General features: G+C 40.4%; 1 protein-coding gene across 4 annotated transcripts in view; it reads right to left on the bottom strand.

Moving 5' to 3' along the window:
- The window catches only part of Fam49a (family with sequence similarity 49 member A), a 110,401-nt gene that overhangs the window by 12,113 nt on the left and 78,472 nt on the right, over positions 1-19,816 (bottom strand). For all 4 annotated transcript variants that reach the window (XM_008839769.1, XM_029566814.1, XM_008839770.1 and 1 more), the window contains 2 exons: positions 4,026-4,147; positions 2,288-2,393 (listed from right to left, as the gene is read on the bottom strand). In XM_008839769.1, coding sequence (XP_008837991.1) covers positions 2,288-2,393; positions 4,026-4,147 — 228 coding nt within the window. The remainder of the gene's footprint in view (positions 1-2,287; positions 2,394-4,025; positions 4,148-19,816) is intronic.

Here is a 19,816-nt window from a genome sequence, read left to right as displayed (position 1 = left end):
TTTCTTTTTTCTTCCAGGTAGACCAAAGAGACTTCCAAAAGTGGAATGCTCAGCTCCAGGCAACAGTCTCAGAGGAAACCTGCATGGCTGTTTCCTAATCTCAGTTCAAATAGTAGTATCAATTCCTGACACTGTTAGAATACCTCAAATATATGAATGGGGATTGTGTGCATGAGAGCCAGTAGTGATTCAAGATGAGATGAGGGGAATGAGGATATGGCTCAGTTCTGAAAGTACCTGCTCTATAAATGGGAGGAACTAATATATACTTGCAGCCTCTACATAAATCATGGGTGTGGTATGCTGGCTTGGAACTCTAGCATTGGAGAATGACAAAGACAGGCAAATCAGAGCTTGCTGACCAGTCTAGCCCATCAGTAACCTCTGTGTTCAGTGAGAGATCTCGTTTTCAAATAACAAGGTGGAGAGCAATACAGGAAAACACGTAATGTCAATCACTGGTCTCTGCACACACACATGTACAAATGTACATGCAAGCTTACACACACACACACACACACACACACACACCCACCCCTACTGGAAGGGGTGGAATACTCTGGTCTTGTAATTATTTTCTCTGCATCTACATTCCCTGTGATGTTTCTCTCCAAACCTACCACCATGTTTGTGGTATTATCTCACAGTAATATTTCTCTCATTTGCCTGTTTCTTAATGTTTTCCATTATTTTTGCTTCTATATATTTTTAATGGCTTAGAGTTATTTAACCAGTCCTCCACAGTAAGGGTTGATAAATTATGGATAGGCCAAATCCAGCCCACTGCTATTTTTGTAAATAAAGTTTTATTAAAAGGTAGATGTATCATTCCTTCCTGTATTGAGTAGGGCTACATTGGTGCTACAATGGTAGAGTCAAAATAGTTGCAGAGAAGACAGGACAGCTCACAAGATGCAAATATTTACTGTGTAGCACTGTACAGAAAAGTCTGACATCATTGTCTCTGTGTAGTCTGCACATGCCCTTAGGATTTTTACAGAGGTGCCTCTAGCCTTTGTTAGGCATTCCCACCAAAGGGAACACACCATCTTTACTGGTGACAGGGTGGACTACAGCCTGCTCTGATGGATGCATCATCCTCTTTCTGTTGAGCCGTAACTCAGATCCTTGGGATTTCAACTCACTAGATCCAGTTGTAAATGCAGAAACAGAATTCAATCTCTCGCCAACCTGAGAGTCTGAGGCAGCCCTCTTTTCTAGTGAAACCTGTGTGGTTCCCTCTTAGCTGGTCTTGGCATGGAGCCTTCTCAACATCGCAGACATTGCTTCAATTTCTGTTTTCTCCTTAAAATGTGGCACTCCTTTTATGGCGAAATTAGAGGAGAACATGCTGACTGCCTTTTCCATTCTAGATGTACCCTATTCCTGAAAGAAGTACTGCACGGCTCTTCCACTGGAGGCAGTGATTACACCACACTGCTGGTTGCGTGGGGCCTGTTTTGTCAGCTGCAGTGCACTTCACTCTTGATTCTGCAGGGCGTCGTATTTTGGTATATTAAACAGATCACATGCATTCAAGTAATCATGGATTTGGGTCGGGGGGGTCAGGGCAGATAAACTCTGTTTTCCAACTTGTAGATAGGGGGAATTTTTACAAGGTCCCACCTCTAGATGAAGAGCTACAGGCGATCAATGGCTAAAGAGACAGGGAGAATTAGTTTTTTCCAAGTTGCCCCTTGATAGGTTAAACAGTTCCAAGTGATCAATCACATGCACATATGAGCACCACAAAACAGACTCAATAGGGTGTGTGTGTGTGTGTGTGTGTGTGTGTGTGTATGTGTGTGTATGTCTGTAGTAACAGCCAAGAAGAAAAGGTCATGAATTTGAGAGGGAGTGTGGGAGGAATGCAAGGAGTTGGAGAGGAGACAGGAAGGAGTGGAAATGATATAAATACAGTACTCATGTATGAAATTCTCAAAAAATAAAAATAATTAGTTAAAATTTTTTAATTAAATTTACAAACAGAAATGAGATCAGTGTACTTTGAAGAGCTAACACAGTTGAGAGCATACACAAAAAGCCTCTCCTTGTGGTAAGGGACATTGTGCCAGCAGAGATTCCTAATGCACCAGTACCTTCATGGGAAGAGGCATGTGGTGGATTAAAAGAAATGAGGACGAGAGCTGTTTATGAATGGCCCCATAGATACAGTGGATGGTTGTGGGACATTTTCCAATGTGGAACACTATCCCTGTTCTCTGTTTAAATGCAAAACCTAGTGTCCCATGTGGGACATGGAAACTGTAAGTATACATTTACTCACCTAGCCGGATGGAAAACTCATAAAATCTCTTTAGCCTCACAACCAGAGGACACACCGCATTCCAAGCTTTTTCTTGAAGTTGAATATCATTGGGATTCTGAATTGCCTACAGGAATCCAAAAAAAGGTAGAATTTTCTGTTTAAAAAGGTCAGAAGCCCATATCAAAGTACCCTAAAATGGTGAAAAGATTTTCGTTTAAGAAACACAATCCTTGGTGTGCTTTGAGATTGTGAGCTACTTCAGCTAACGATGAATAATTCTCTGGCCAATCTCCCAGGGGGCTCATTTCCAAAGGCATTTTGGGCATTTTGGCATAACGCAAATGGCTCTCAGGTAGGTATTGTCTTATCTTGTTGCTGTGTTATTGGGGAAAAAAATATATCTGAATTGGAAGACATGGAGCCTCTCTATTAGTATTTGATTCATCTTAAGTAATCAGCCTCATTGTGAAGAGCAGATCATGTGCTTTTTCTATATGCATTACACTCTTGCCACCCTGTAATAACTTCCTATGTTCTTTTTAAAAAAGATTTATTTTTATTATTTTAAATCATGCATGTGTGTGTGTGTGTGTGTGTGTGTGTGTGCGCATGTGAGTGAAGGTGCCTGTGGAGTTTATAAGAGGGTGTTGGATCCTCTGGAGCTGCAGTTACAGGTGACTATGAGCAAACTGGGTCCTCTGCAAAAGCAGTACCTGCTCTTAAATGCTGAGTCATCTCTCCAGCCCCACATCTGTAATAGTTTATATATTACTTAATCAAATGGTAACCCTAAAGCAGAAAAGCTACATCATAATAGACGTGGTTTCTAAGTAGCACTATCCTCCTTGGGACTCAGTAGCTTGAGGATTATTACAACTGTGCATCTCAGAAGGATGGAGGCAGTAGCAATAGTATTTGCCTGCAAATGCAGGTGTATATTCGTGTGTATTGTGCTGGTTATTTCTACAGAACTCACATAATAGTACATGCCTACAGTTCCAGCTACTCAGGAAACTGAAACAGGAGACTAACTTGAGCCTAGGAGTTCAAGACCAACATGGGCAACATGGTGAGGAAACACCACCATCTCAAAATAAAACCAAACCAAACAAAATCCAGTGTTTTAGGTAAAAGGAGTGTGACATTTTTGCCTTAAAGTCATTTTTTAAGTCTGAAAAGTCCAACTGACAATTTTCTTCTTTGCTTTGGCTATTGTTTTGTCTAACACTAAAAATAAATAAATAAATAAATAAATAAATAAATAAATAAATAAAAACCCCTAAGACACCAAAAGGATAGATTTAGAGTCTTCTCATAGTAAATGGTTTCCGGTTGCCCTGGGTGACACTGATGGAGCCTGCCAAGGTCATCACAAAATGCTGGCCACACATGTCACCCTAGATCTCATGACTCAGAGTTCAACAGTTGTTCATAAGCTTTGCATCGGTATCTCCCTTAAATGAGGCAATCTACTGGCATTATTGGCTAAATGTGAGTTCCACAATATCAAATGTGGGTTTGGGTAGAGAGAGGCTAATGTTTTAATGGACTAGTGCATTGTGTGCTCATATATAATGCACTTCAATAAGAGGGGCCACTCACACATTTTTAAGGATATATTATGCTGTTGGTTCTTAGCACTCTAGGAAATAAGAAGGCTATTACTGCATGCCTGCTCATGTGTGTGTGTATGTAAGTGGATGGTTTTTCCTTCTCCTCACAGGGTTTTGTAAGTTTAGTATTATCACCGACTTACATCTCGGATTTCAGGTCCTGCACCTTTGTAAGCTTGTAGGTCTGTAAGGATGCTCTCAGAATCTTGGAGGACAGCACTGATCTGGTTCCATATCTCTCTCTCTCCTTCTGTGGGCTGGGCATCTAAGTGGCAGAAAAACCAAGAGAAAGAGGTTGGGGTTTGCAAAAAACTCTCAGAGACCATAAGCAATCAGTTCTGCCTGCTAAACAGCCTTGTCTCATTCCTGCAGGCTTGGAAGTTACTTTTTAACCTCACACGATGTTAGAAAAGCAAAACGATTACAGCTTCTGTCCACTTAGTTCAAAATACCCAACAATCTCTTTGTACACATTAAACTTAGCATGATCAGATCATTTTAAGTATTCATTTGCTAAGTTATTTATATACAATACACTTATTTTGCACCTGCTATGTACATATCACAAAGGTGATAGAAGGGGTAAACATGTTTTTTTTTTTTTTGAGTCAACATTCTTTTAATTACCTTTTCATTGTTTTATTTTTATTTTTTTTGCATTAAAAGTATAATTTTCATTGTGGTCAATATCCTTGACATAAAATGTACCACATTAGCAACTTTTAAGTCTAGAGAGCAGTGTTAGTCATAATATTATAAACCATCACCACCATGCAGCTCCATAACTCATTTAATCTTGTAAAGCTGAAACACTGTACTGTGTCTGCTTTAAACATGAGAGGTTACTAGATATTTCCATTAGTGAAAAATCTGTGGATTTTAGCATAGAGTAAAAGAACCCCTCCATATTTCAATAGAAAAATCAGCTCTAAAACATGGATAATTGGGCTGGGGCAATGACTCAGTGAGTAAAGGTGCTTGTTGCCAAGTCTGATGACCCAAGTTTCATCCCTGGGACACACATGGTAAGAAGAGAGTTGAGTCTCACAAGTTGTTCTCTGACCTCTACATGTATGCCATGGCACACCACGCTCCCTGCCAAATAAATGGATGTAATGAAAAAACTTGAATAATTAACCTTTAGTGCATGGCAGCTGCACATCACTCCAGAGCACAGTGACATACTGAAAGCACTGAGATGTCTCCCCTGAATGTGAATGTCCTGCCTAAGACTCAAGAAACTGGTCGTTTCCTGGAAGCCGAAAAGTGACATTCATCAGTGTATTGAAATTCTCTTTAAAAAGAAAAGAAAATCCATGAAAGCTGGAGGGGACCAGTTGGGAAGAAGGGGGTCACCATGGGACATGTGCAAAAGAGCTTTTTGGTAAAGAGTTCATTTTCAAAACACCTGTTCTGTTTGTCTTGGTCTTGACCGTGCATGTTATACACAGAAATAAGTGGTGCATTTGGGCTCGCAAAAATGAAGTCAGCATTCTCACAGCCACAAAGTGCTGTCTGAGCAGAATTCTCATTCTGGCATCTCTGAAGCCCATGTAGTTTCTCTCTCACAAGAGCATTTCACAAAAGCTGGTAGGAGGAGGCTGGGAGGTGGGAAACATGGGGTTTTACTTCACTACAAAGGCTACTAAAGAGGTTAGTGTGTTGATGAGGAATTTAGTTTATTCAAGCAAATCAAGGCCTGTGCTCAGGGAAAGAGGGACAGATGTCATGTCATAAAACTGTTTTCAGGTATTCAAATCCTGAGACACAGGAGGCTGTCAGCAGATCTCACAAATGGAAGGTCAAGGACAGAGTGGTTCAGTGTCTGTCTGACACTCCCCAGACCCAACCTTCATTTTCTCTAATCTTCTGGAGTATAAAGGGTGGATCCTGCAAAACGTATGTGTACTCGTCCCTGGTGGTACTCTGGGGTATAAGAGATGGATCCAGAAGGCAGGTGACAGCAAAGCGATCAGAGGACAGCTGATGGACAGGGTGGCCTCTCCTGCTCCATCTACACCTGCTGCTTGAATGCACGCCAGTCAGACCTCAGAAGACTGGTACCCACAGAGAGTTTCAGGCGATGTTATTCACCAGGTCCTGCCTAAGACCTAAGAAACTGATGGTTTCCTTGGAAATGAAAGATGACATTCATTAGTGTATGATAATTCTCTTTAAAAAAGAAAAAGAAAATCCATGGAAGTAGGAGGGGACTAGTTGGGAAGAAGGGGTCAAGAGGGGTGGGAGGGAGATAAGGAAGGGAGCGGGTTGGAGGGTATGATAAGACATCGTGTAGATGCATGAAACTGACAAACTAAAGAGCAATAATACCTAAGAAACAAAAGAGAAAAATCACAGACCTCTACGGGGTTTCCAACACTGTGAAAAATGCATTTTCAGAAATGACACAACTTCAAAGAGGGAAAGGGAAGGAAACAAAGCTCATGCAGTGTAGCTCAGAGATGATGAACGTGGCTGGGGAGGAGTTGGAGATGGTAGAGTGGTACTGGAGGTGCAGAGATGGAACCCACAAGGAGGGCCCAGGGTGGCCAATTACCTGGTGGGTGGATAAAGCACAGATGGGCTAGGAAGAGGAAAGAGACACCAGGAGAGGCTACCCCACAAAACCTAAGGGAAAAGAGACCTGTCACTCCTCTATCTCTGAATCTTTTGTTTGTTTCCCACAAACATTGGGCAAAATTTCTCAGGTCTGATATTACTGATAATATCAATTCCTTCATATTTTATCTTTTCCTGCTTCCCCATCCATTTCTCAAAGCGAGATGGATGTTACAAGCAGGAGCCTGAAACATTCATGAGCTAGGAGCCTGTCACCGCGGAGAACGTTCCAGTGGAACAAATCCCAGGGAAGGGTTGGAAGTATCTACGTTTGAGTAGTGTCAGGGAAAACAACATAAGAAAAAAGTACAAAGCAGAGCCTAGAAGTCAAATAAAAATCAGGAATTTATCATTCAAATCTGTTCCCCTTTGGATAAATTCATTAGAGAATCACAAGATAGATAATTTCCTATAAAGGGGTTTATTTGGAGAAGGAAAGAGCAAAATCGTGTCTGTGACCAAGATTCTAAGGGTTCAGACTACTCAACAGAATCATACAACTGTTTGTGACTTGGAGGTTAGGAAAGGAAGCCTGACATGTGATTCCATCCTAGCAAGTCATTACTACCACAAAGGGTTTGGATAAGTGACCTAGCGTATGGTATCACTTCTATGCCACAGGAGGTGGACTTGGGAAGCTGGCTGAGCACCTTCCATCCCTCAGCAGCACTTTCCTAGCAAATTGGGGATCTGTAAAGGACCTTCAACCCCTAGCTTCTCCCTCTGGGAAACTGTTTCCTTCAGCAGATGTTCTAGAGTCCCATGATGAATGTTTATTATGTGGTCCTGTTTAGTGGGGTGGGGTACAGAAGCCCAATCCATCATTCCTGCTTTCATCAGGGCTCAGAGATAGGTTGGCTGATTTCCTACCATCATGTGGTAGCGTTATGGAATACCTGATTTCTTCTACCTCCCCTGTGATGGAATTGTTCTCCACTCCTGACCAATAATTAGGCCCTTCACGCCAGCCACTTGCGCTGTCTTGCCTTTGGGGCCAGAATGTGGAATTCTCAAGGGACTCAAATCAGCAGTGGTGCCATCTTCCCTGGTACAGAGAAAGAAGGCAAGCCCTAGTCTCAGGGGTGTCCAAACTTTCAGCATTGTGACATGCTGTTGCTATGTACAAATGTGTTGGGCCACATTCAAAGTTAGGACCATGGGCTGCAGGTTGGACATGGCTTCTCTAGTGGTTGTCTGTTAGTTTCACTTTTCAAGTGGGTACAGGACTATGTAACTCCAAGTGATATTTAACACTGGCCCCAATCCCTGCGGAAGCCTATGATTCATCCTACTTTCATCCGCCAGCAAAAAATCAGATAGAACTAATTAATGAAAATTTATCCTATAAACACAGGATTGTGACCATATTTACTTCATTTGACTTCGTATCTCCAGTGCCTGGAGAAGATACATTATATTCTCAAAAAAATCTGTGGGGTACATAGTTGAAAGAATGATTTAAATATACTTTCCACGTTATGTTTAGGGATGGCTTGTTGTTATTGGGTTTTTATTTCTCCTTTTAGAGAGAGGCTGTGATGTAGCTCAGGCTGGCCTTGAACTTGCTATATACCCAACGGTGACCTTGACTTTTTCATCATCCCACTTCCACCTCCCAAGTAGTAAGATTACAGGTGTACGCCATCATACTTGGTCCATGTAATGCTGGGGACTGAACCCAGAGCTTCATGTGTGCTAGGAAAGCGCTCCACCAACTGAGCTACAACCCCAGTCTAGTTTGGGGGATGATTTTTCTGCTTCTAAGCTAGCTCTTTGGATACAGCCTACACACTTGTCATCAGTACTCATATGATGTCCGCTCCACTAGAGATACTCAATTAGCACGTAGTGAATCAATGATTCAGTGAGGAAGTCAGCCAGGTAATAGAGAATGTGGACTCTAGGAAGCAGTTTCTGTCCTGTCTCTTCTCCTCAAATGGCTTTAATACAGTTGTGTCTCTCACTGAGACAAACATATTCACCTGTGATCAAATTGGCTACTCACACCTTCATCAACATTTCTGTTTCAATCTCCCTTGCTCAGCCATGGCCGCAGTGCCTCTCAGTGTGGCTTAAGGACCGCTGGGGCATTTGTTCTGTCTGCTGGAGTAAAAAACTGCTGGGAGGCTTTACTCTTGGAATCCCACCACTGTCACTTTGCTTTCTGGGGCATCTCTGTGAGCATCGATGGAGTCTATCCTTCTGGCACTCTCCATGTGTATATTCGATTGTTGACCACATTTAAAATGTGTAATGTAATGAAATGTGTAATGTAATAAAATGTATAGCATTTGTTCTGTCTGCTGGAGTAAAAAACTGCTGGGAGGCTTTACTCTTGGAATCCCACCACTGTCACTTTGCTTTCTGGGGCATCTCTGTGAGCATCGATGGAGTCTATCCTTCTGGCACTCTCCATGTGTATATTCGATTGTTGACCACATTTAAAATGTGTAATGTAATGAAATGTGTAATGTAATAAAATGTATAATGTAGGTGATAAACATTACCAGTGAAATCTACCTGATGACTCTATATCCATACTCAGGTACTAAGGATCTGAGTGTAACTGACTGTGACTGGTAATCATCAGATACATAGAGATTAAAGAAACATTCGCAAACGTGTTAGTAGCATTAAAAATGTAGGAAACAGCATATCTTAAAATGAAATGGAGATCTTCTTTAAAGGGAAAAATGCATTCCATTTTATGTCTTACAGGGTTTATACTGAGTTCAATATTGTATGACTATATTAATTCAACTGTGAACCTAAAAATTTACAGCCACTTTTGAAAGAGATGTATCCTTGCTCTGGAATGTGTTACTGAATATGTTAAAGCTGTAATGAAAGGCTTCTTCTAATCATGTGGTTATTAAATTTTAAAAAAATTAAAAAAAATTTATTGTGTTTTCAGATGTTGAGGAATGGCATCTTGAAAGGGACCCCGAAGAATCAGTGGAAAAGGTTACTGATTTTAACGCTCCAGTAACCCTGAAAGCATTTGCTGAGGGAACAACTCTGAACTATGAGCTCTGCTTTCTTTTTGAACACAAAGATGGACTTTTCTTCAAATAAAGGTGTACAGTCAGTGCACATGTATACACACACACACACACACACACACACACACACACACCTCATGATGATGGAAATGGTCTTTATTTCCAACTGCAGCCACTGAATTCTTTTGGTGCTATTTCTTCTAAGACTCTCATTCTAAACTTCTAATCATTGTCATTTATTTCAGCAAAATTGAGGAGAATGGTTACACAAAGTAGGAGTTTATCCTGTCTCACAATGGAGCTATTAAAATCCCTGTGATTTATACAGACAATTTCTGAAACCAATACTTCTAGGAGCCCTGGAACACATGTATCCTGGCCATTATCTGGGCAATGATTTAAGGCCTGCTTTGGAATTGCTGTTGGGGAGAGTATAGAAATGTGTCATGTGCACCGTGACCTTACACACGTACTTTTGGTGTCAAGAACTCACTAAATCCCACGTGTCTACAACTTTTAATAGATAAAACACCTCTTATCAATTAAGATAAAGGGTATTAATTTTGTTTGCAGGGAGTATATTGACCCCTCTTCCTAGGACTCAAATTGCTAGTGAGTAATTGTGTTAACTGTCAACATTCTGGTGTCACCAGAGGCTAGGTGGAAGGTGTCCCTGTGGAGGATTCTGATATTTATTCAAAGCAGAATGCTTGGCATTCCTCTGTGCTAATGGAGAGGAAGGTGGCTTGCTTTGTTTGCCAGAAAGCTTTTCAGCAAACCTACCGCAGGGAACAACAGCAGGCTTCAACCTTGAGAAAAGCTGTCAAATCAAAGGGTTCTTATCTTTGTCAATCAGCCAAGGCCTCATCCTGTCTTCAAAGGCATCAGGAACTTGCATACCTTCTACCAACAGCCTACTAGGCCTGTACATAGAATCTGACACAGATCCAAATCAACCTAAAATAATCTAAGGAGAAGACACAATTTATGAGATGCCTTTGGTTTTGATGGAAGCCCTGGCATTTCATCAAGAGGATATATAGCTAGCTCTGTGCCCAGAGGACTGCAGGATAAACACTGGAGAAAGGTACAGCAGAAAGGATTTGCCAAAGTCATAAATTAAATCCACAGTCCTTCTTCTTACCTACTTCCTCACTCTTCCAACCCCGGCCTTCGGGACAAACTAAGAAACGTAAATAATTATCTAGTGTTAACTTTGGGATGTAAAATTACCTATAGCAGGATACTAATTGCTTATGGAGGCAGCACAAAATTCGCAAAGGTTCATTGGAAAATAAGTGGGCTTGGGTTGACATATTTGTTTAGACAGGACATTAGTCATCACATACCAGAGCTCTCCTATGGAACAATCACCCCGGGACTGAACAGGGCTGGAAGATGAGGGATCCTGAAGGGTTGTCAATTTCGTCTGCTGCACTGGGATCCCTTGGTAGGGGTGGGACTCCAAGGATGCAGTTTTAAGACCAAATCCAACTGCCAACTTGCTTCATGGAAACCAGCTCACCTTTCTGGGCTCCAGATTAGATCTTGGGCCAAGAAAGGGAAAATAGGAATAGTCCTGTCTATTTCCTACCTCTGGGGAGATAGGGAGAATGTTGATAAGGTTAAAAGCATTTAAAAAGCTTAAGTGTTAGAATGTTAAGGCATCCTCTTTTAAAAACCTTAGTGTGCTTGCACGTGTGCGTGCATGTGTATGTGTGTGCATGTATTTGTGTGTATGTGGGCATGGGTGTAGAGGTCAGAAGGTCTCTTGCTGCTTACCACTGCATATACCAGGTTGACTGGCCTGTGACCTTCCAGGGAGTCTTTTGTCAATGCTTCCCATCTCCAGGTAGAAGCACTACGATTACAGATGTTCCCCACCACATTCAGCTCTACAGGGGTTTTGGGGATCGAAACTCAAGTTCTCTGAATTGCACAAAAAGTACTTTACTCATGGCGCCATCTCCCCAGGCCATTAAGCCATCTTTATCGTTAAGTACCCGTATTGCCATAAACTGCTTTTAGGTCTATTCTTTTTTTTAATTTTTTGTTCTCTCTTTCGTCAAGTAAGCATATAGAGAAAAGACATTTGATCATCTGAATTTTTTTAATATCTCTCCCTTCTTCCAAGATTCTCTAGCCTCCTCTGAGCTAGTTTAGCAGATTCAAGGTTGGGATTAGACAGGTGAAAGAAGAGATCAGTAGCAAAAGAAAGGCTGGGTCCTGAGTCTATAAAGACATCCCTGAGTCCGTAAAGACAGTAAAGACATAAAGTCCTCACTCAAATCTTTGTTTCAAGAATAGGAGATTGACTCCTTTTGTAAGCTTGTCAAAGGGGTGATTTTTAGAATTTCCTTAACAGCCACTCCCTCTACACCACTACTGTTCTTGGTCTTCCTATTATGCTAATAAACATGGATTCGTTTAATAAGAACATCTTTTAGAAAGGATTTAATTTTTATTTTTAATTGTGTGTACATATGCAGGTGCATGCAGGTGCCTGTAGAGGCCTGAGCCATTGCATCCCCCTGGATCTAGAGTTACAGGTAGTTGTGAGCTGCCCATTGTGGGTGCTGGGAAATGAGCCCAGGTCCTCTGCATGAGCAGTATGTGTTCTTAATCACTGAGCCATCTCTCCAGCTCGTCCAATGTCTTCAATCACTACCTATTAAGGAATATCTTTTCAGCTCACAATTAAAGACTTGTTCTTCTGGATAGTCTAGTGTTTGACCTCTGTTTGAGCTGTTGCACTCTGCTACCCTAATGCCTGTACTGCTGTCTCTTTGATCTGCTCACATCTTATTTCCCCATATGAAATGACAATTCCCTACAAGTCACATTCTAATATTTTTACATTAATGTGCCATATCTTTTATCTTTCCAGGTCTTCCTGCCTTAGCAAGAAACCACTATCACTGCTACTTCTGGTCCCTTAAAAATGTAAGGGATTCTATGAATAGTCACTCAACTAGTGTCCATCAAAACCAATGGTTCTGAAATAATACTTCATGCCCAACCCAATGATAAGTACTGGGTAAGAAAATAATTCAAGCATAAGATATTCTACAAATCCTCATCCCAAGGAGTTAAACACTAGTAATAAGGTAACCACAATTGCAGAAGAAAACAAATGCCGTTCAATTCCTGACATTATCTCGGACATTGGCTAGACATCTTGCTAGACATTTACCAACACTGACTGCATCTTAGATGGCAGCTTTTGTGGCTGCCTCCCCAACTAGACTACAAGAACTGCAACTATTTACATCACAATTAACAGAGTGGCTTGTAACCAGAATATCCTTCAAGGAAGCCTGAAAAACTGGACCATAATTATTATAGCCAGTCACCTTGCTTCAATTTAAAATGAATGAATAGAGAAAATGCATCATACTCACACAGTGGAGTAGTGTTCAGTTTTGATAAAGAGGAAATTTTGCCACATACACAATATGGATGAACTCTGAAGATTTTGTGTTAACTGAAATAAACCATTCACAGAAAAACATGTGCTACATGATCTCATTTATACAATGTACCTAAAAATGTCCAACTCATAGATGCAGGGTATAGAATGGTGGCTGCCAGGGGCATTGGGAAAGGAGAATGTGGGGTGCTAATTAACATGTATGAAGCTTCAGTTATGCAAGATCAATAAGTTCTAGAGGTCCAGGATGCAATGATTTTGTGATAGTTAACAATAGTGTATTATACAGTTAAAATCCGATAAGATTACAGAAATGGTAAATGCACCTACCATATTAAAAAATTAAGGTAATTAAATCTATTGTGTGAATTAGTTTCCATCTCAATTAGACCAATACCTGTTAACTGTCATTTTAAGGAAATCAGGGAAATTTCAATATGTGCTAAGTATATATTAGATGACAAAAGAATTAATGTTAATTTGATTAAGTATGAATATACGGTACTGCATAAAAATTCATACTGTTATGAAAACATATAAAAATTACAAGGACTATTCCTATTATTCTAACAGAGAGAATAAGTCAAATAATCTACAAAATCTTTATTATTTTTATTGTAAGCGTCCTGAGATTGCAATTACCTAGTAAATATAATCTGAAATGTGAGATGACTGTTCTATGAGACATGGGACACCAGGTGTTTTCAGGCATGGCAGAGGAAAGTCAAGAAGAGGGAGCCCTCAAAAATGTAGTTAAGAAAAAAATAATAACTGAAATATTCATAGTTTCAAAGATGTGCAGGTGCTGGCCCAAAAGCTGAAAGGAGTCCCAGAAAGAAGGGGACTCTGTCTACTTGTCAGCATTGTCCCATACGTAAATCCTTACTCGATGCTAAGAGAAGTTGAGAGCAGAAAGAAAAGCATCAAAAAGATACTCTGGTTGTGGGGCCTTAGGTCTGCCTGAAGGCACAGGAGAGGGCTCAGATAAACACACGTCCTATGAAAGTAAAGAGCAATGACCATCCTCAGGAAGCCACTGAAACAGTCAAGCCAGAGCTTCTATAAGAACCTAAGAGGAGCTGATTCCAGTGGGTGAGGGAACAACCATCCTCAAGACATAATGACAACTAATCTGTTTTCTATCTCTCTATATATAGATGTGCATATTCTAGAAATTTCATACAAATGGGATCAACATGTAGTCTTTGTCACTGGCTTCTTTTACTTAGCTTAATGATTTCCAGGTTTGTCTACCGCAGCATATTATAGTAACCTACTTCTTTTATTGCTCAATAATACTTCATTGGGTGGACATAATACATTTTATGGGCATTTGGGTTGATTTCATTTTTCAATTATTATCAATAATGCTGCAAGGAGTATTCACATACCAGTTTTTATGTGGACATATATTTTCATTTTATTGGGTACACACATAATAATGGAACAGCTAGATCATATGGTAACTTTATGATTAACCTTCTGAAGCCCATCTAGACTGTCAAAGCAGATGTTTACCTTCCTATTAGTAGTATGTGAGGATTCTGATTTCTTCACAATCTCACCAACACTTTTTTAAAAAAGTCATCTCCCTTTCAATTACAAACATTCTAGTAGACATTCTCTCATGGTGGTTTTACCTTGCATTTCTCCAATGATTAATAACACTGAACATCCTTTCCTGTAGACACTTGTTTATCTTTGAAGAAATGTCTGCTCAGATCTCAGGAGAATCTTTGATAGATCAAATAGTTTATTGCTTGAAAAAAAAAAACAAAACCTTCTTCAAAGTAAGATGCTCTTACATGCAATTTCATTTTCTTTGGAGTGAGGGTCTTACTATGCAAATTATGTTTTCCTTGAACTCATTATATAGTCTAGAATGGTCTCAAACTCACAATCCTTATTCCTCCACCTTTGGAGCTCTGGGATTATAGTCACATAACAACCATGCCCTGCTAAGTTACTTGAACGTCTACTGTCTTGGAGAAGGTCACTGCAAGTCATGGATCTTGAAACTCAAAAGGTTGCTTGTTGTAGCTCTCCTGGTCCTAAACACAATGGTGGGCCACTGGATGCATTTGTTAAAGGAGGTTACCAAAATGGCTGAATATCAGAAGTAACTGAAAATGTGGGGAAAGCGGATCCTTGTGGGACTAGACCACTGAGTTAGAATTTCGAGGTGTGGCTTAGCTAAGTATATAAAAAAGATGATTTTCCAGATGTTTTTAATCACTCCAGTCCATGAATCACTCGGGCCCTTTGTGTGGAAGGCCGATGCTTGATGCCCACCTTGGGGGTCATTATGAAGGTTCTGACTGGGCAATGCTTAGCAGAATTTCAGCCATACTTCTTTCTGTATACTGTCCTTCAAACTGTCACTCTTTGAAAGAACAGTGAGTTTCAGTCTTCTTTCTTTTCCTCTCCTATCTCCCAGCCTTCAAACAGGAAGTGGAAGCACAGTGAGGAGGTGGAGAAAGAAAAAAGCAAAAAAGTAGAGGATGAAAGAAGCAACACAAAAGATGGTAAGGGGCTAGGGAGAAATGTAAGCATAAAGTATAGAACTCACTGCAAAGGTCAACAGGAATTTAATGTGATCTTTGCAACTGAGGAACCCAAGGACAGATGTATCTAATTTTGTATTATGTTTTGACCCAGCTTAATTATATCTATTTGACCTAGTTCAATTATATCCTATCACCGACTTCAAAAAGAATATTCAACACTGAAAGCAGACGTGCCAAATTTATTTAAGCTGTTACTACATGCTGTTCAGCCTTCCTTCTTTTCTCTACCCCTCACTCCTTAACTCTTTACCACCCAGTCTCTGAACACAAAGCAACACATTCTGGATGTACTTTCCTAGGGTGACCAATGATACCTCACTGCCTAACTGACCACCCCTTTTCCTTATCACTATGAGTTCATTTGCACATCCTGCTTCTGAGTAACTGCAGTCTCATCACTGTCTGGATTTAGCCTTCTGAGTTCTTCCTTTATAAGATCATCATCTGCCACTGATGCTCACATGATGCTTAAGGCTCCCTGCTCAACCTAAGTCTAAATACTGGGCCACCAAACTACATAGGACTCAGGGCAGAGGTACTGAACCTCCTACCGAACCTTCTTTCAGCACAGACATGTCTAAAGTTCTCATCTGTTCAGTTCTTATCCAAACTCTCATTTTCTCAAAGGAATTTCAGTGCTTCTATCTGGAGGTGAGTAGCAATTATGGGCCTTCAGTCCGGAGCTTCTTGACTTGGCAACTGTACCACCGGGTCGAACCAAGGTGACCTTCTTTCCAGGTCCTTGGTTTTTTGTTTGTGTGCTTTTCTTAACAGGTATTTGGTGCTCTGTCTAAATGGACTTCCTGTTTTCTTTAAGTTCATCCTTCCATTTCCATTCTGTGTGCCTTTAATCACACCTTTTCCATCTGTTGCAAAACTGCTCACCCCATCTGTGTCTACAGAAAAATTATTCATTCTTTAAAGTCCATTTAAACGCCACTTGTTGCAAGAAGGATTCTCCAATTCCTTCTATGGCGTTCCATTTCCAGGAACTAGATGCAAGTTCTTTTCCCTTCTTTCCTCTTGTGCTATGCTATGCTTTTCTTGAGACCCTTACTTTATTTTCAACTGAATGCCAATTTTATTCTCCATTTTAGTCTGGCACCATTAAGCAGTGACTACTCTGATTCAGCTCTGAATCCTGCTGGTATGTGAGTGACACGGATGTCATAGACACATTCAACATACCCTTTCCTGATGGAGCTACAATCCACAGGCTCAAGGGAAAATCCAGCCTGAAGCCCGTGTTCCCCACCTCTCCAATCAACCATTGTTCATTCATGAAAATCTCCTTTAGAAATAGGATATTTAGGATAAAAAAATCAGTTATTATTTCCCATGAGATGGTTACTTTGGAGATGACTAAGACATCCTTTTCCGAGTCAGAAATACAAAGATTGGGGAGAGACTTCTAGGAAGCTGCTGTGATCAGCATTTGGAGATGACAGAGAGGAGGTAAATAAGAGGGACCCACATTCCATCTCCGCCCTAATCTTTCACTGTGTAACCTCAGCTCAGTCAGTTACCTTCCCAGAGGCTAGGGAAACAAAGCTAATCTCCTTAGGAATACTAAAAGAGCTCCTTTTTATTTTCTCTTTGGGAAAAGAAACAGAATTTTCTTAAAGTATATACTTTTTGTACACTTCACAGTTCTAGTCCTAATAGTAAGCCACCAGATATTGAAATCTAGTCCATACTTCCTTGTCTTGAAGAAATTATAGTCTCTAGGGGCTGGGGAGATGGCTCAGCAATTAAAAGCACTGGCTGATCTTGCAGAGGACCCTGGTTTGTTTCCCAGCACCCACAGGGCAGCTAACAATCATCTGTAACTCCAGTTCCAGGGGATTTGATGCCCTCTTCTGACCTCTGTGGGCATTAAATGATACAGGTGCACTTATATACATGCACTCATAAAATAAAAATAAATAAAATATTTTAAAAAAGAAATTATAGTACATATAAGTGGAACTGATGTTCTTGGAACATAGGTCCAGATCTCCAACACTGCATTTAGCCTCTATAACCTATCCTTAAACAGTAAGAAAATGTCAAAGTATGTAACTGAGCAGATGAGAGTGCTGTGACAACAGAGAGAAGTGGGAATATGAGCTTACTTTAAATAAACATGAACGTGTCACTCATTACACATTTACCAAATTAATAAAACAAAGAAAATAAGAATCTGTGTGCTTATTCAGCTATGACTTGTATGGCCACTTTATCTCAGAAAAAAATAATTATAAAGTTTTAGTAAAGAAGATGCAACTACTGTAGTTTGCTTTTCTGTTGCTGTGATAAAACGCAACCATGACCAACAGCAGCTCAGGGAGGAACAGGTTTACCTGGTTTACACTCAGGTCACAATTCATCATTGAGGGAAGTCAAGGCAGGAACTGAAGTGGGAACTGAAGAAAAACTATAGAGGCACGTGGCTTACTGGCATGCTCACTCACTCACTCACTCACTGGCTCATGCTCAGCTAGCTTTCTTCTATAGTCCAGGACTACCTGCCTAGGGACAGTATTGCCCACAGTGGGCTGGGCCCTCCTACATCAATTAGCAATGCCCCATAGACATGCCCACAGATGAATCTAATGTGGGAAATTCTTCAACTGAAGTTCCCTTTTCCTAGGTGACTAGTCTGTGTCAAGCTGATAGTAAAAACTCACCAGGACAATAACGTTTTGGACAACAGGCATATGTACTTCTCAAAATTTTGAAATTGTTTTATGTAATTAAATAACGCATGAAAACAGATGGAGATGATAAAAATTATAAGCCTTATTTCTGGTACTGGTCACTTCTTTCTTCTAATGTATAGTGATATTTTCTGTTAACCTGTTTAAGTTAATGTGCTTACCATTTTCCCTTGGAATATGAAACAGTACTACATGTAAACTTTTAGGGAAGATTCACTGTGAAGATGTATGCTAATCCTGTCCAGTGTGTACCATTTCTAAAAAAAAAAGAAAATCAAGGACACAATAAAAAGGTCTTCCATTAGGTTTCTAAACAATATAGGAAAAGGGAGGAAGAAAATGAGTTTTAGAAATTATCTCAGGAAGAAATGCATAATACCATATAGATTTTGTTTGAGTCTCATATAAAATCTCTATAATGGGGCTGAAGAGATGACTCAGTGGCTAAGAGTACTTGATACTCTTGCAGAAGACTCAGATTTAGTTCCCAGCATCTACATGACAGCTCACAACAGGCTGTGACTCCCATTCAAGAGATCCAATGCCCTATTCTGGCTTCTGTGTGCATTGCATGCATACAGTGCACATAAGCACATGTGGGCAGAACACTCATACACATAAAATGAAGAAAAGTCAAAAAGGAATGTAGTATTTATAATATAATGTGAGCACACGTGTATAGCTGAAGGCTATATAACAAAACTCATAGTGACAGACAAGGGAAACCTCACTTTAAGTTGTTGGTCAGGGTAGTCAAAGAGACTCCCCAAATAACACAGGCTATTTCCACAGGCCTTGGTTGCCTCCCAGAACTTGAAGCTAAGACCACATTCCTGAAGATATGACACACTTCACACACAGGACTTGGAGTAAATGTGCTGGAACTGACTGGAAGCCTCTTCCCTGAAGATTAGCTCTCATAGTAGACAAGCTACTAAGGGAGAAAAAAATCAGTCAATGGTCCTACCCAGCTCTAAAGCCTAATAAACACAATGATCAGCCCAGCAAATCATCTCAGTTGGTATAGCAGTGCAATTTTATCTTGGGGGTAATCAGCAGCTGTTTAATTGGACTTAAGACAGGCTCAGTGGGAGGGAATATATGCGTGTCACTGTAAACACAGTCAAGTACACATGGTTGGAGAGGTCATAGATCTAGAGAAGAAGTTATTTCTGTCACTCCCCTAGACCAAAATAATTTCTTACTATATTGTAAATATACAGGTAACTGTCCTCTCACCACTCATCAAAGAAGCCTCTTTTTGCAACTGATGGAGACAATTACAAAGTTCCACAACTGGTCAAACACAGAGAATAAGTTCTGTGAGGTGCCCAGTCCTAAGTGACACATCTACAATACAACCTCTACACCTAAGGCTCAGGAACATGGTGGAAGAGGAGGTAGAAAGAATGTATGAGCCAGAGGGACAAGACACCTGTTGCTAGTTAGTGCATTCTAGATATGATAGGGAAGCCGCACCCGTGAAATCTCCACAGGGTGGTATTCTAACAAGATCTGCAATACCAGTAGACAAGCCAAAAGTAGATGGGGGAAATTTCATGAGGTCCCACCTCGAGATGAAGAGCTACAGGCAATCATATATATGTATATATTTAT

Source organism: Nannospalax galili, unplaced genomic scaffold, assembly GCF_000622305.1.
Source record: "Nannospalax galili isolate Female #2095 unplaced genomic scaffold, S.galili_v1.0 scaffold1379, whole genome shotgun sequence".
Classification (NCBI taxonomy): domain Eukaryota; kingdom Metazoa; phylum Chordata; class Mammalia; order Rodentia; family Spalacidae; genus Nannospalax; species Nannospalax galili.
Note: the sequence above shows the minus strand (reverse complement) of the source record. Positions and strands in the feature narration are given on the sequence as shown.